The 18,422-nt window shown below is 36.1% G+C and overlaps 1 protein-coding gene across 2 annotated transcripts in view; it reads right to left on the bottom strand.

Moving 5' to 3' along the window:
• The window catches only part of Arap2 (ArfGAP with RhoGAP domain, ankyrin repeat and PH domain 2), a 174,975-nt gene that overhangs the window by 101,686 nt on the left and 54,867 nt on the right, over positions 1 to 18,422 (bottom strand). For both annotated transcript variants that reach the window (XM_027938904.2, XM_027938896.2), the window contains exons 9-12: positions 8,980 to 9,095; positions 6,671 to 6,870; positions 3,750 to 3,835; positions 2,871 to 3,053 (exon numbers count right to left, since the gene is read on the bottom strand). In XM_027938904.2, coding sequence (XP_027794705.2) covers positions 2,871 to 3,053; positions 3,750 to 3,835; positions 6,671 to 6,870; positions 8,980 to 9,095 — 585 coding nt within the window. The remainder of the gene's footprint in view (positions 1 to 2,870; positions 3,054 to 3,749; positions 3,836 to 6,670; positions 6,871 to 8,979; positions 9,096 to 18,422) is intronic.

Raw genomic sequence — 18,422 nt, forward strand, 5'->3', positions numbered from 1 at the left:
AGTATCTTTTTGCGGGAGGGCAAGGGATAGGAGGAGGAAGAACAGTAAACAGTAACCAAGAGGCAATAAAACATTATTGGTGCATGTTATAACATGCAGTCAAATATTCATACTGTGGCACCCTGATTCCACCTGAATGTGCAGCTTCAAACCACAGCTTCACCTCCTCCCTTATGGGCTCATCTGGAGGGATCACTTGTGGATCTGCCCTCCATGATGTGAGCTCAGAACAATGTTGCAGCGGCTGCTCCGTGAGAAGGGTAGGTGCACAGAAAAGAAGTTCTAGACGCATTCACAGTTGCTGGCCCAAAGGGTTGACTATTCAAAAAGTACTTATCTTTTCAAACCTGGTCTAGTTGACCTCTAGAACTCCCCTCCCATTAGGATCAGAAAGCCTGCACTCTTACACTCAATTTTGTACTAATTTGCTAGGTGTCCTTGAGCAAGGCCTGTCTCTCTGGGTCTTACTTTCTTCTTTCCTGCAAAAAGGCACAGGAAAGAAACAATGGCTATCACCCTTTCTCCTCTGACAGCCTCTATGCCTCCTCCACTTAGTCACATTTCCTCTCTTCCCGCCAGTCTTTCCCTTCAGAGCACACTGTGTATTTATCGTGTATTTATTAGAATCTAGCTGTTTATGGACACTTTCCCCTATTTGACTGCCATTGCCATAAATAAAAACATCTATTTGTTGACACAAACATATCCCCAGCACCAGAGTACTCACCAATTTGCAAGTGCACAATAAATAACCAATAACGTAATTGTTTTAAAATTATTCACTCACACTAAAATGGCACTCATTAAGAATCCATTGTAGAGGTAAGTTCCAATAGGTAAACTTCCCTAAAAATATTTAAGAGGAATATAGTTGCTAGCCCTCACTCAAAACCAATACTAGTGTGTTAATTCATGGCAACTTCTCACTTGAGTATGTCAATTATCACTGACAAGATTCACATTACCATTTAAGTAGAGAAAAGAATGGGGGGAAGGAAAGTCTTTGTTCTCCAAACTCACCAATTACCTTACAAAACTCACAATTTACACTTTATGTTGTAGAACTCTGGCATACAGAATTAGATTAAATACAATACTAGGTTTATGATGCCTTATTATTCCATGAATGTCCAGTGTAATGTTCAGTTATTGCAATAGTCTAATTAGCACCCATGAAGACACTATGTAAAGCAATATCAAATATTCATAAAAACCTACATCTAACTATTCAGTTCCAAACCTCTTGTCCAATCTCCCAGGTTTGGGCCCACCTCAGGAATCCATGTTGAATCTTTCATTACTCGCTTTTTTTTTTTTGGTTCCAGGGATTGAACTCAGGGTCACTTAACCACTGAGCTGTACTCTCAGCCCCCACCCGGCCCCTTTTTAAACATTTTTAGTTATAAATGGACACAATACCTTTATTTTATTTGTTCATTTTTTATGTGGTGCTCAGGATCGAACCCAGTGCCTCACATGTGCTAGGCTACAACTCCAGCACTCCCCAGATCTATTATTCCCCCCCAAATCCTTTCTTAATGTTTTATATTGAGAAAGGGTCTCACTAAGTCCTTAGGGCCTCACTAAATTGCTAAGATTGGTCTCAACCTTGCTATCCTCCTGCTTCAGCCTCCTGAGTGGTATGCAGGGTGGTAGTGTGCACCACCACCCTGGGAAAATCTTTCATTCTTTATGAGCTCTTACTTTAAAATTAGTTCATTAACTCACTTTACTAATACCAAAGATACACAAAAAACAACTTGCTTTAGGAATACTGAATCAATAGAATAATAGCATAAGTCAATTGTATAGCTAACCTTTTATATGTGGACAATGGTCTTTATTTTGTAAATGTATAGCATATGATACTTACCCCTAAGATCCTTACCCAACAAGCATTACCATTAAAAACAGTAGAGAAGTGAATACCATGGAATGATCATCTGAACACTTATGAAAACAGGTATATAAAGGTATAGGTATATCCTGTAAATGCCTATACACAGAAAAGTCTCCTAACACATAAGAGATGAAGCAGCAATTTAAAACCTAAGAAGGGGTGGGAGCTACTTAACAAAGCCCTCTGCCTTAATATTTTCACCAAAAGACCAAATGAGTAGCATGAAATCAGCATGAAAGGATACAGAATCCCTAGGCCACAGCAAACAAGACTCCAAATCAATGACACTGAGCAAATCAGAGCTGGAAATAAAAAGTTGAGTGATGGGGACTGGGGTTGTGGCTCAGCAGTAGAGCGCTCACCTAGCAAATTCGAGGCCCTGGGTTTGATCCTCAGCACCACATAAAAATAAATAAATAAAGATATTGTGTCCAACTACAACTAAAAAATAAATATTTAAAAAAGTGGAGTGATCAGTGATACAATAGCAAGATAAAAAGTATAGCACAGCTAGGCACAGAGGTGCACATCCTTAAACCCAGCAACCCGGGAAACTGAGGCATGAGGATCAAAAGTTCAAGGCCAGTCACAGCTACTAAGTGAGATCCTGTCTCAAAATAAAAAATAAAATGGGCTAAAAATATAGCTCCATGGTACAGTGGTCTGGGTTCAAAACCTAGTACCCCCAGCATAAAAGTATATCGTAATCTCTGAAAAACAGAAAGAGCTGTCAAAGTTTAAAGATTCTGGGGAAGATTTGAGTTAAGTGGAAACAGTCATGGAAGAAATGTCCCTCCCCTCTTGGTAACGAATCTTCAAGTAAAACAGTGGAGAAACAGTCTCACAAAATAAACGTAAATAAAACCATAATTGCATCAAGTAGTACAATTTTTTTTTTTTTATCAAGAAGCTTGTCCTATGTTCAAAAAAGCAATGAACACTATATCCATTGTTAGGATTTACTGAATACCTTATTTAATTCTTCTTTGGTTAGAGATGCCAAGAGAGTCTTTCTGAATTTCCCTTCTTTGTATTTTTGAGTAATAAAGTTTTTTCTCTTTTCCACTGGTGAGTCCATGTGCAATTCTTCATCCTTTTGAAGGTTACCAGCCCAAAAGTCATTTGCTCTTTTGTTTCCAATGATGATAAAAAGCTTAAGTCAAAAAATAAATAAATAAAACATATCAGTTCATAAAATGTATTTGAATCTGCAAAAAAATTGGACTCAGATTATAAATTAAAGCACGACTTAGTATGAAATACAAGGGAACACACGCAAGACTCAACTCTTTCAAGAAGATGAAGTGTGAAAGCAGATACTCTATTTTTAAACCCTGCCTTGCTGCTCTGAATAATGGCAAAACGTCAGCTTGAAAAGAAACTGCAGGCAGCACAAACTGCTGCAAAAGTCATTTTATTCTTTGAAACTCACGCTAGGACAGAGCAGGTGGGCTAATGCCATTCTTTGTGAGCAGTTGTGGAGGAGGAGCAGAAAGTGGAGAGAAGGGACAGCAGGTTAGACTGCACCACAGTCAGTGGCAGAGCCCGGCCAAGGTGAGGACATTTTGCCAAATGTCTTTATTCACTTTTTTCATATTTCACCATGCTGATATAAAAGAGAGATTTCTCCCTTTCACTGCCATTAAAGCTCTTCCTACTTTTTATTTTAAAATAACTATCTCATTTAGGAAGATTTCTGAAAGTCTTACAACTCTCAAACAGACTATAAGCATAAGCCATTTTTATAAAGCAAGAACTTCATCAAAGAGGCTGTAAAGAAATTCACACCAGGCATTGCCTATCTATGTCTTCCCCAGTCTCTGCTCACCACCAGTTATGCAGGACTTACCTCAATGAGCTCATTGCTCCAAATGCTGGCATCCATTTTTAGACTTCTAACCTTGGAGTCTTTTGGTCCCAAAGATCTATGTTGTCCTGGAGTCAACAACAATTCAATTTCTACTTTAGTTTGCACAAGATTTTATTTTATCTTGTTTTCCCCAAAATGAGTATAAGTATCCACACCTAAGTGTGTGTGTACGTATCAAAACCAACCAGCACTTACTTTCTTATATGCCAACAGCACTAAGAGTAGTTGTAGTACTTATACACAGATCATAAACAAACACAATGAAGATGACACAACAAAGATAACCGTCAATCATCTTCATCACTGACCGTATTAGTATAAAACTATACTATTAAAAGAATATGTATGCATGCATGTATATGTGTTTCTCTGTGTGTATACACACACACACACACACGCACGCACACGCACACATACACACACTTGGTAATTAGCTAGAAATCACTGAAGACCTGTTTAAATGAGGCTGTTTGAATCCTATACATGTGAATATAGATATTATTCCTAATAATGTTTTTAAAAGCTACATCTCTAATAATAAAATATTTAGAAATATGGATTCTTCATTCTACGATTACATCTGGAAGAGTGTAAGAGCCCAGCATTCTATTATCGTTAATTCAATTAGGCTTTATAGTCTAACTAGTGTCCAAGTAGATATCAGATGCTAAGCTGAAAACGAAAAAAGTTACATGACCTTGAGCTTGATCTTAAGGACCCTTTTCCTTATGAGTAGTAAAAGTTCATTCCTCTCTCTTGTTAAGAGAGAGGTTCTTTTCCTCCTTTCTTGAAGGTGAAATCTTTTCAGAGCACAAAGCCCTAGAACTCCCAGGATAGATAGATATCTGCATTGGTTTGCATTTTTAAGAACTACCTAAAGGCAGTACTGAAAAAAAAGAAAATGCAGAGTTAAAAGGGACTGCTAGAAAAGCTGAGCCAAGAAAGGATAAGATCTAAATTGAGGCAGCAGGAAGAAAAGCAAAATGGACAGGACAGATTTAGAGATACCATGAAGATAAAACTGGTGGGCCACAGTGAGCTTTAAGAAAAGCAGAAGAGTCAAGAGGGCCTCTTAGGTTTGAGTGCAGGGCAAGACAGTACTGCTTCACACCCATACAGGCAATTTATGAAAATGTGCAGCTTTAGGCAAGGGGCTGGAGCAGTAATATGGGCTCCAATTTTGCTGCGCTGTTGCTGAGGTGTTTTTGGCAAATCTAAGTAGAGATTCACTTAGGTAAATGAGTTTGGTGTCCAACAGAATGAGAATCATCTGCCTATAGGTGAGTGATGAATCCACCCCCCCCCCCAAAAAAAAATCACGTGGGAACTCCCAAGTGAAAGAGAATTGAGGATGTAACCAAAGAGAATAAACATACTACAGGGGTGTGAAGAGGAAAAGCAGCCTGAGAAAGGATGACCAGCAGGCGGTACTCACACGCTGAGATAGAAGGTACTGTGGAGGCTGGGGGAGGATGGAGATCAGAAAAGCATGTTGGGCAAAGGTCTGGAATACTGCAGAGAAGACAATGAAGTTAGTGGGGCAACACAGAAACTGAGAAGTAAAATACATTGGAATATGTGGCCAAAACATATTTATTGGAATAAAGAGGAAATAAAGGTGAATTATAGGATGCTGAAGGAAAGCAAAGAAATTAAAAGAATAAAGAAAACGTGTGCAGATTACCATGTGATCTGGAAAGTACCTCATCTTTGAAAAGAAAAGACACAGAATGGAACACACAGGAACAGACTGAGAGTTTTCATAAAACCTGGTCAGACTTATGCACGTTTCCATAATAGAGCAGAAGAAACCATGGCTAAATATTCAAGAGATTGAATCAGGAAGAGCTGAAGATCCTAATGAGGGAGGAAAGAAAGGTAGTGTGAGCAGAGCAGTGTGAGAGAACACAAAGCCATCTCTTCTAATGAGACTGGAGAGGAGAAAAGGATGAGAAAAGTACAGCACAGGGCTGATTAGATGTTTTTCAGTGCTGCAATTCAGGCTGCTAATTAACTGGTGAGGAAAGTTGTTATCTTGGTATGATGAGAAAGGGACTAGAATAGAGCTCTAGAAAAGAATAAACACTCTAGGCAACTGATGTGGCTTTCCCTGCTCACTGTCCCTGCTCCAGGTAAGTCAGGACTGCTCTCCTGGATTCTGTCATTGAACCTGCACTCAGGTCTAGTCCTGCACTTACTGTACTCTTTACAGTTATTATTCACACATTCTTGGAGGAAATGTCAGGACTTCTATAAAATCCTTTTGATTCCCCACACCAGCATGGTACTGTATATGCTTGGTGAATTGTGTCTGTAAAGTGGACAGTAGGGGGACACAGTCCCAGAAAACTGCAGTGAAGATTGGACTATGGCTAGTTTCTCTAAGACACATTGGGGTCCATTTCTCTCTGCTCACTTCCATGACTGAGCTCCCAAATACACTGAGATGCCATATGTATCTATACTGTTATACATAAATTCTACATAATATCCCATTTTAACAGATACTAGATTCAGCACACAAAGCTTAAAGCATAGAACAACCTCGATGTGAAAAATGTCTTATAAAATATGGAAAAAAAAGGAACAATCTTCCATGCAAAGATGCAAGTTTGCTCTGGGTATGTTCTAAAAATCTAAAAATTTCAACATTGTGTTTTTAAAAATCTATACATGGACCAGGAGACACAAAATAGGAGTACATGCTTAAAAATCAATTTTCTACATCTGAGTCATGCATTAGAAAAGTTAAAATTCTATATTTCTGAATTGGACTTAAACTCAATAAGCTTTCTCTGTTTTTTTCACCACCATTAGCTAGAACACATTACATATGACGACACAGCAGTCAGTGCCAATCTGCCACAGAGCAGTGATGAGCGTGACTTGTCACTTATTACCTGCACACTTCTTACAGATGACAACACACAGGTTGATGGACGCCCAGTCAGGGTCTGGGGCTTTGCAATCTGCACAGCTCCTGTTGGATTCATTGAACCAAATCTTCTCTGCTACTTCATAATCAGAGAGCGTTTCCGCTATCGACTGCTGCACAGCTTCAATCCAGTCTTGTTTCTCTTTTTCGGACTCGGCTGTAAAGCTGAAACAATCAACATTTCGGCATTATCCATCTCCCTCGTAAAGGCCAATGAAGCAGTATGCTCAGTTTGCATATTCATTTCACTCACAAATTAAACAGCAGCTTAAAATTATGCCCGCCAGGCAGTTCTGGATTGTCTTTTCTGTTAAAAATCATCTAACTTAACAAATCAGCTTCTTACTTTTTAATTTTCCATGTTGTTTATGACTTTGTTTACATATCTTAAAACAAAACTAACATACACATTTTTCTCACCATAATATAAAAAATTACTTTGTGATGGTCAAAAGCTTAAATGAGAGGCCACATTTCCTAAACCATGATTATATAATAATCAATGAGAAATTGGCCAAGTTTCAGGACTACTGGAATATTTTACCAAGCAAGTATGCCATGACAGTTCAGAGCTAAAATTATCAAAAACACCCACCAGAAATTATGATTTTTTTCATATTTAAAAAATAGATTTTTTTTAAATTAGAAGAATATCCAGATGGCTTAAAGAGATTGAGAAACCAGGAAAGTTTTAAGTGGTACTATTCTAACGAATTTCTAACTCATTTTTAGTCATGTTCTGACTTTTTCTGGTTCTTGGTATTTATTATGCCTCTGACTGAGGAATAAAACATTAAATAGTAGTTCAATCCTTCAAAAAAGATTTACTGATTCCCTTCAGTGTGCCAAGAAATGTGCTACATATACAACTAATGACCAACAAAATAATTCATCACATTAAAATTTTGCTCTCAAAATTAAAATGCTTTGAATTACAATGAAAATAATAGATGATTAACATATTCTAAATAATCTATAAAAATAATCAGTGGCCTACATGGCTATATTTTCTGAAGCACTCCATGATTCAATCATAACAATTAACAAAATTCCTAGCTTACAAGTTCTACTAGATACTGGTCATAGCCAGTATCTACATTTTCATTTGAGGCTAGAATCTGGAATTATGGTGGGGAGGGGTATCAAACCCAGATCACTATTTGATCTTTTGGCTAAGGTCAAGAGATGACAAAACCCAGGGTTTCTCACACAATAGGCAAGTGCTCTATCATTGAGCTATGGGTACCAACCCTAGCTTGCTGTTCTTTATTTAATCATTTCTTTCTCCAATGTTGAGATAGTGGTCAAATTCTGACAGACAAGTGCATAACAGAGTTAGTAGCATCTTTGAAACTGTCAAGTGATTCTTAGTCCTTCAAAAGCAGAGAACAATTACTTCTGATCGGCACATTACCCTGGAGTATGTTGATTATTTGAGACAATTGAATCAATGTAGTTGAACTCAAAGATACTGACTTCAGTCTACAACATTTACTAAATCTATGGAGTCTTTATATATTATTAAAACTCATTAAGTAATTTAAATTAATTGTCATAATGCAATTACAAGACTATCACAATATAATAAATATATATCAAAATGCTAAATTATTTGGATCAATAAGTGGAAGTGATCCATTAAAATCAGTATCCTCTTGAGCTCTCCCTGGACAAAAGTGCATGGAGCAACTGTGAAGGGATCAATCTTCAAAGAGGTGTCTGATAGGCAAAAGGAAGATAAGCAATACAATTTAAAGCAATGTAATATGCACTTTTGGTTTTTTCCATCCAAAATGTGAAGAAATTTGTGAAATATTTATTGATAAAATTTAACATACTCACCACTACTACCAAGAAAAAAGAGGTATTAAAAGAAACAATGCATTTTTTTAAAGAGAAAAAGAGAGAGAGAGAATTTTTAATACTTATTTTTCATTTTTTTTCTGCAGACACAACATCTTTGTTTATATGTGGTGCTGAGGATCGAACCCGGGCCGCACGCATGCCAGGCGAGCGCGCTACCGCTTGAGCCACATCCCCAGCCCAACAATGCAAATTTTATGAAATAAGTATCTTTTCAAGTTGCCTGATTATTCAGGTCACTTTTAAAAAATGTTTACTGTAGGCTGGCTAGTAAGTCAGGCAATATGGAAAGGTTAGAAAACAATTTTAAATATTCGATAAGAGATGAAATCACCACTAGCATTATAAAGATGTATCACCCAAACTTTCTTGTAGTAGTATAAAAATAAAAAATATTTAAAGACACCTTACCTGAAACTCCTATAGGGGGTAATTATTTCAAAAGACTGTTTCACAGTTCGGTCCACTTGCTTTACATTCGCTACATTCATAGGAATTACAGTAATACCAAGTCCACTCTTAAAATCCTAGTGTGGAGAAAAAATATTAAAAAATTATAAACAAACACATACACACTCTGGATTCTGAAAATACAATCTTTTTTTTTTTCTAAGATTCAATAACTTCTACAAATTTTACTACATGTATAAGGAATTAATAAATATATCCAATTAGAAAATGGATAGAGTTTTTCTTTTTTTCTTTTTCTGGTAGTCACTTTCAATATAATAACACCACTGTGCCATTCTAAGCTTGGCATCTGGTCTATTGATAAAGTATGGGTGTCTTTCACATAAAAGGTAAGTTGAGAGTAGGCCACAGACACTAACATATACCTTGCTTTTGAAAGTAGTCACTACATTTACCTTTATCCATTCTGTAAAGGAAATTAATAATTAATAACCCTTACCATGTTTTAAGTATTTTTCTAGGCGGGGGGGGGGGGGGGGGGGCAAAGGACAGTATGAAATTAGCACAAGTACTATTTATATGAAAAGATGGAGAAACTGAGGCTCAAAGAGAGAAGGTAGAAAGTGCAGCTGATTGTACATGTGGAAAGGAACTGAAGCCCAGGCTGCCTGACTGTCCTTTGTTTTACTACATTGGATTATCTCTGCTGGGCCACATTATTTTTCTCCTCATTTACTCCCAAACAAAGGCATTACCTGTTTTATGAAGTATACAGTTTTATCTCACATTCAATATTTTATTGTTTTCTTCTTCCTTCAATCAAATTCTTAAAAAAGCTTGTCTAATGCCACTGTGGTATGAAAATTACCATTTTTCAACATCTACATCTACTGTATTCTGCTAGTCTCACAAAAAATTACAAAATTATTCAAAAGGTTACAAAGAGACTGCATTATAAAAGCACTAAAGTTTGTAACACATTATCTGCTCGTATGGGTTTTGGAATTTGATTTATCAAATAAATAATCTCAACACTTTATAAAATATAATCTGTGCCTCAAAGGAGGAATTATCTATGTGAACAGATTTAGATTAAATGTGCTCTGAAAAATATTGGTTCATATTCAGTAAGGACACTTAGCAAAGACTATTTAGAAAGATTAATTGAATGAAGCAATTCAAAGACCTCTTCTCTTTGTCACGCTTGTTACATGAAAGAAAAGTAAAAAACTATTTTCCCATCTCTCTTATACCTATGACAGGCCATAGGTTTGGTCAATACAATATAAATAACTGGTGGGGGGGGAGTGGGCAGGCAGACACATCTTAGAAGATGAAAGCCTTTCACCTCTCACATTTCCATCCTCTTGGGAAATGACACCTGAAAACATAAAGACATGTTAGAACTTCATATTCCTTGAAAAGAGAAGCCTCAGGACAAATTCTTGTGACTGGAGGATGTCAGAAGGTGGAAAAACCAGGAAGACCCTGTCCAATCCCCAGATAGCATTAAAACTCTCTGGCATGCATCAAGAGACTGGTTAACAGGCTGGGGGTGTAGCTCAGTGTTAGAGCCTGAAATGCTGGAGGCCCAGGATTCAAACCTCAGCAATATTCCCCCAAAAAGAGATTGGTTAAAACAGATCCTTATCTTTTCAAGTTGTCTGTTAGGATTTTGTGTTTAATATGAATACATTCTTGAATGATAAGTAAAAATCAAGTAAGTTTAAATCAAATTTTCCCCTACATGTAAAGATTGAATTCAGAGTTTTTAGTCACAAATTGTAGAAAGGCTTTTTTAAAAAAAAATGTACAGATTTTCAGTTAGAATAAGAACATATTTTATTTAGAAAAGAAGTCATCAATTGAATTTTTTTGATAAAAGAACAAATGGCTCATTTTATTAGGAAAAAAAGGCAGAAACTGAGAATCAGTAATACAAAAGCAAAGATGCAGAGGAATGCTAAGTGTTGTAAAATAATTAGAATGGGAATAACAGTTCTACTTTGTATATTTAGCCCACTGAATAAAAAAGAGTACATAATACACTGTATATGGAGGAAAGAGAAGTGAAGCTTTTCCAATCAGCCACATTTTAATAAGCTACAGCATTATCAGCACAGGGTTTTACATATTAAATTGAAAACACACACACACACACACACACACACACACACACACACTCCCTATCACCCATACCAAAGCTTCTGCTGCATAATGCAACTGCTGCATAAATTCCCAATGCTTGTGCCTGGAAACTGAAGCCCTATTTTATAAAGAGGAAAGTGAGGAGTACCAAAATCAGAGTTTTTAAAGTAGCTTTCTGATGGCTCACTTTGGTACAGAGATAAACCCTAGAATAAAACAGTATACTTGGATTGTACATTCTTCAAACAATTCTCCATGATGAGGCTTTTGACAAGAGCTGGATATCTGACAGCTCCAGATTATATTCTCGGATGGGGCCCTGACCTGCAAGTACTCTATGTTGCTAAGGGCAGAAGCACATAATAATCTGACCATTAGACTAGCAGATGGTGAGAATGACAACCTTTTATGGAAAGTGATGAGCCTCATCAAGGCTCCTGTCTGAATAGATGGCCCTGCACCTCTACAAACGAGTCATGAAATTTCTGCATCTAAAACTGTGATTTCTGTTGAAGTAAGAGAGGAAAGGCTCCATACTCCAAATTTCTCCCAAGCAAGGCAAGGTTGATTTTCTTTTAGCTTGGAAAATTGTAACCCATTTATCAGCTACTTGCCATGGTCATATGGTTTTGAGTAATTAGAGTATCCACGAAGCTCACCAGCACAAATTGACTGTAAAATATACTCCAGAGTAACAAAATAAATGTCAGTGCTTCTGAAAGCTATTAAATAAGAAACAACTGCACTTCCCATTAAAAATATTTTTGGTAACATTAAGCCATTTTTCTCAAACAGTATTTCAAACATATTGAGAATACTTCTCATTACTAAATGCTCATCAAAATTACCTGTGGTGATCTCTCCTTCCCACTTGAGATATTATTCTATGCATCCAAAGGCAGAACCTAAGAATCTTTAATTTACAAAAACAAAACTACAATCTCAGGGGCTGGGATTGTAGCTCAGTGGTAGAGCGCTTGCCTCAAAAGCCTGAGGCACTGGGTTCAATCCTCAACACCACATAAAATAAATAAATAAAGATGTTGTGTCCATCTATAACTAAAACAAAACAAACAAACAAACAAACAAAAAAAAAAAACCTACAACCCAAGATCCTCATATGTGGTCAATACTGAGAAACACTGAATTAGATGACAGAACTAGTTACAGAATTTAGACCCTATGATTCTGCAATACTTCAATATCATGACATAAAACATTTCTCTCATGCTTTGTATTGAATGAAAAAAAAATCATGCCTTCAGTGTATACAAAAGCCATGTGACATTATTAAGACCACTGGTTAAGAATAAGCCTGCCAGAACACAACAACATGCTGGCCCATCAGGATCCTAATTGTTCCGGGTGCCAAATCCTGTGCTAATATTTCAGAGGTTTTAAAAGCATTTTCATTGCACTCCATAATTGCTTCAGTATCTATTCAGGTAGCGCTCTGAAGTTTATAAACAGCCATGAGCTCTCATTTGATTTTCTGAATTATTGTATGAACTAGGGAGAGATGATACTGCCATTTTTTAAATGGGAAAATTAGTTCTGGCAAAGCAGTGTTTGTTAAATACCTAGAGTGTGCCAGATATTTTGCTAAGTCCTACATCTGCACAAAAGTAGAAGCAAGGTACTTGCCTTGGGGAAACTTAAGAGTCTGGGAGGGAATAAGAGGGAGTTGTTATACATGTAATGAAAGAAAACTGCCTGTCATAGGCTAAGCACTGAATCCAATCCAAAAGAGAGACTTGTGTTATAAAAAGGCTTTCCAAAGGAAAAAGAACAAACTCAGGCCAGATTATATTCAGATGTCTGTCTCTCTATTTCAGTTCACATGTTCAAAATTAGGGATGATAATGATACCTGCAGCATCCCCTCAGTGAGGATTATATTAATGCAGTAAAAATGCTTAGAAGAATACAAGGCACATGGTGCATCTCACATATGTCTAGTTTATTATTATCACTGATATTTTCTACATCTTAAATTTAAGACCAACCAAACATTTTACCTATTAAAAAGTTCATTACAAGAAAACACAAGGTCAGAGATAACTACCTGACATAAATGCATTTTTTTATAAATGGAATGAAATGTGAATGTTAAATGTTCATGAAAATTAAAAATAAATTACCCATTAACTAGGAGCAGATTGTGAACTCTAGTCTCATTTTGAAAAATAAGCACAAATCAAGAATGAGCCAAACAGTCAACCTTTAAAATGCTATGACCTGGAATGAAAAAAACAGCACGTAAATTTTGTAGGTAAAACTGTATTATTGTAGAAAGTAAGAACTAAAAACATAATGTAGAGTAAGCATTAGTTCACATTTCCTTTTCTATGACAGAATGCAGGATCTCAAAAAGCATGGATCTCACCACCAGCAAAATGACAAGCACATGTGGCTTAGCAGACTGGGCACTGAAATGCTGGCAGTAACCAAGTGGGCAATGGGGTGTGGCGGGGAGACCTAAGGGACAATCTTGGCTGATCCACTTAAGAGCAAAAGACCATTGACAAGTTATGTAGGTTATCTCGACCTCAATTTCCTTATTTATGAAAATGGAGTAATATCTACCTAACAGAGTATTGTTACAAAAAGTAAATGAGGGCTGGGATGTAGCGCAGTGGTAAAGTGCTTGCCTACCCTGTATGAGGGCGTGGGTTCAATCCCCAGCACTGTGCAAAAAAAAAAAGGTAAATGAATAAGTAAAAACTTAAATAAAACTAAAATATCTTGACAACTCTTTTATTTGAAAGTTCTAAATGTAGAATTTATCTTCAATAAAAATATTTACATTTTATTTATAATGACTGAAAGTATTTACAGCAATTATTCCATACTAAATATTCCGATAGTATTCATAGTAAATATTTATCAAGATACTCAGATGAGTTATTTATATAAATCTGTGGCAACAGAATATGGCTAAAATTACACTTTAAAACTACATACTACAAGGACAAAAATGAAAGTTTGATTACTAAACAGAAAAATTTAGGAAGCATTTGTTAACCCCAAATTTGCTGAAATCTGAAATCTATTTTTGGAAATACTGGATGCTAGGTTTCCCTGCCAGGAAATTAAGAACTGGGTGCTTAAACATTTGTTGAAAACAGATGTGGCATTGTATGACATTGGCAGCAGACTTCCTGGGAAACGCCAGATGCAGAGTTTGGCCAGATACAGAACCCAGAAAATGTGAGGCCACCACCTACATCCTGCAGTTTCTTTCTCTGCCACACAGCCCTGAGCCCTATGAGGCCTATTTAAATTCTATTAGAGTTTCCTTCCTATGCCAGAACACCAGGGGACATTATGTTGGGGGAAAGCAGGGGGATGAATTTCTTGTTATACCCTGATTTGAGAATGCTTAATCAAGTGAGTTTATGCAGTGCAGACCTCAATGCCACAATTATCATCAAATGGATACCCAAACCCACCAAGCTAGACATCTGGTTGTAATGAATTCCCTAATATTAACACGATATTTTAAAAACTCATCGGGAAAAGATGGGAGACTGGCTGTCAGTTAAAAAAAAAAAAATGGAAACCAAAGTCAATTGTCTTAAATTTGCTCACGTCCATTTGCAGAAATTCCATCCAACTAACAATACCATGTATGTAATACATATATTTCAAAGTATGTCCACATTTGATTTTCTTGTTTGAAATTTTTGTAAACATTGGCTTGTTCAGTATATCCATATCAAGATAAATAACTTGTAAAATAATAACTGACCCACAGTACAGAAGATCTATAAACTTTCAAATATTTTTTTCAAAAATTATGCCAACAGAACTTCTGTAAGACAAAAACTAACAAGAAAATAAAATCTCAATGAATAAACAGAGACATAAAATGAAAAGATACTTCATAGTGAAAAAAGTAATTGAAAGTGAAAAAAAAATCTTTTTAAACTGTCCAGTTGGAAAACATCTATAAGTGATCATTAATTCAAGTAGGATCCACATATGTTTATGGCGTACAGCTGCTTGTCTGGAATTCCTGAGCACACAAAAATGAATAACATAAATATTCATGCTATTAATTTGGGATTGTAAATATTATAACTCTCTATTAAGACTAAAATGTAACTGATAACCTAGTCACATAGCTAACAGCATTTTAAATATAAAGGAAAGGTCACAGGAATTCTTGCCCTCAAAAAGAAAAAAATATATATATAGGACAAGACAGAAGGCTGCATATAAAAGGCTACAAGAAATTTCACATCCTTATCACTGTGTTACTCCAATCAGAAAGTAAGGTTCCAAGGAGCAGAGATCTTGGGGATTACCACTGCCCTAATACCTAAAGCAGTACTCTGAAATGAGAGGGGGTGCCCACATTTGCTAAACAGACAGATGGATCTAGAAAAACAACACTGTATTATAGCCTAAGCAAACCGTTTTATACAAAGTTGATATGATAATGTGGAAAAACTACCTTAATCATAACATACTACAAGCATATAAAACACTGCAGAGAGAAGAAACACAAGAAAAGTGTAAAAATTAAAACAGGGTGGGGCTGTGAGATGGCGCTTACCCTGTAAGGCATAACATTTAATTTATGTGATAAGGGCAGTGCAGTGTTTTGCCACAGGGTAATTAGGTAAAGATTTTTAGTGTCAGTTTTGACTATCCATTTTCCTCTCAACAAACGTTTTTACATATCTCCTCATGGGTTTTCCTACTTCTTGTAAAATAAAGCCTATCTGAAAAAAATACAAAAATGAAAAGGTGTAAGGCAACACCTAATAAAACATTCCCTAAGGTACTTCTCCTATGCAGCCCAAGAGCTACCGCAGATTTCAGTTCCTATGATGTGCTAATGAATAAAAGGGAGTGAAAGGGGTTAAAAAAAAATAAAGTAAACCTTTGTACTTAGTAACTAAGAAAACCAGAGCATGTGTTAAATCCACACTGACACACATTAGTTATAGAGTTAATACCAGCCAGTGAACTGTGAAACCCCCTTATTGCCCTCATGCCACTTCTGGAGAAGAGAAAGGGAATTTCAAAGGTAATGTCATTAATTACAAGTGTTTTAATAATTATTTTAACTTGAAAAAATGTACACTTTCGATTTGGTATAAAAGATTCAATCTTTGTGGTAAACGAGCTTCTTCTTTCATGACTCTTCAGCTCATGCTGCTGAAAGGCCCACTCCTCCACCTCTGCCCACTGTCACTCTTTGAAGTGACCACCAAAGTCAATTACTAAAACCATGCATATATTAAAAGACATAAAACAGGTAATTATTCCTGTGTCACAGGTCAATTTCTTTATTTTTTATTCTCTCTATGCAATTAAGTTATGTGGGCAATAAATTCAGCTTTAAAACAACAAAAATAATTAAACCTGATTGCCTAGCACTATATTAGATCCAACACAAACGAAGATACACAAGTTCAATCCTCACACTCTCTGTAGTTTTATAATGAATATTTTTTTTTTCTATCAGCTTAAAAAAATATACAAGATTACTGTGTGTGTGTGTGTGTGTGTGTGTGTGTGTAAAATTTTTAGGAGATGCATCAAAATATTTCATTACCTCTTATGGTTTGGTTATGAGGTGTCCCCCAAAAGTTCATGTGTGAGACATCAAAAATGTTCAAGGTGACATGATTAAATTATAAATGCTATAACAAAATCCACAGGCTAATCTATTCAATGGATTAGTAACTGACAAGACTACCATACTGTGTCACCGGAGGTGTACCTTTTGGGTTTAAACTTTGTTCCTGGTAAGCTGAGCTCTTTCTCTCCTTCCTGGCTCTCATGAACTGAGTGCTTTCTTCCACCATGCCCTTCTGCCATGACTACAGAATCAACCAAGCACAATCTCTGAAACTAGAAGCCAAAATGAACTTTTCCTCCTCTAATCTGTTCTTGTCAGGTCTTTTGGTCACAGAAAAGGGAAGCAACTGGTCTAGGGATTATAGTTTACCAGACAAGGTTTAATTTAAAATCTGGACTTTACAACTCTAAGCTTGGCTTCCTAGCAGTTAAATCAAGCTTTTTAAAGTTTAGGTTGAAAAGAAATTCAACATCATTTAGCACTGTTCCTAAAACACAGATTGAGTCCCACACTGGTATAAAGCCCTCTGCACTCAGGAGAAAGACAACTTCCTTTCTTGGCAGGCACCGTACACTTCACATAAGCTCCTTCAACATGTGGGATAACCAATAAGCTACCATCCTCTGGAGAAAAAGGCATATATCAGAACATAAAAATATATGAGGCTGCGATGACATGGGCAGGACCTGAACTTGTATGGCCTTCCTTGACTTCTCCACTGGGGCTGGAGCCAACTCATTCCTTAAGACTCCACTCAAGCACATGTGCTTTAAGATCTGACTCCATATGATAAGATACAATTACAAAATTAAAAAACAAAAAACAAAAGTGCATCCACAAACAACAATGCACTTTTTAAAGGTACATATATAGGCATGTCAATGCGTACAAAAAGTCTTGAAATGTATGCATATCAAAAATGTGTTTACTTATCAAAAATGGAGAGGGGTCCAATTTCAGTGCTTCATTTTTTTTTAAGGAGAATACATTCATTACTTAAGTACATGGAAGTGTATCTAATTAACAGATTTCTCTGTAACTACAGCACAATCTAATATAGCACTAAGCTCATCATCCATTATTGGTCTTGTGTAGCTTTTCTTCCTTCTTAGTAAGAAGAATGCCCAACCTGGCACACATTATTTATTGAGTGAATATCCCCAAACTAGGCAAAGAAATGATTGACAAAAAGAAACTCTGGGCTATTTCTAAAAGGCCCAAAGTCAAAAAATTTCTTTTCAACCTAGACTTTACAGCTTTTGTATGACTGTTAAGAAGACAAGAGTTATGAAGTCCAGATTTTAAATCAAACTTTGCACGGTAAATTCCTAAATTACTTAATCATTGTTTTCCTCATCTATAAAACATAGATGAGAATATCTTCTTCCTACATTAGTAGGTATGATTAAAAGAGAATATATACAACTAAATTAGCATAGTACCTGATACTCAATGAATGAGAATCATTATTGTGCCTTTCATGCTCAATCACTAAAGAAATAATTTCATATATTTTTTGCTAATCAGAAAGTGTTAATAAAACATTTAAAATATCTGCCATCTAGGAAATAACAAACTTGACAATCTTGCTAATGTTAACAATGAAACAAAAAACATTAAGTCCATCAGGTCTGTAAAAGTGAAAAAAATGAACAATTCTGCAGAGTAACTTCCATACAGATACAAGCAAATCATGCAAT

This window comes from Marmota flaviventris, chromosome 7, assembly GCF_047511675.1.
Source record: "Marmota flaviventris isolate mMarFla1 chromosome 7, mMarFla1.hap1, whole genome shotgun sequence".
In the NCBI taxonomy this organism is placed as follows: Eukaryota; Metazoa; Chordata; class Mammalia; order Rodentia; family Sciuridae; genus Marmota; species Marmota flaviventris.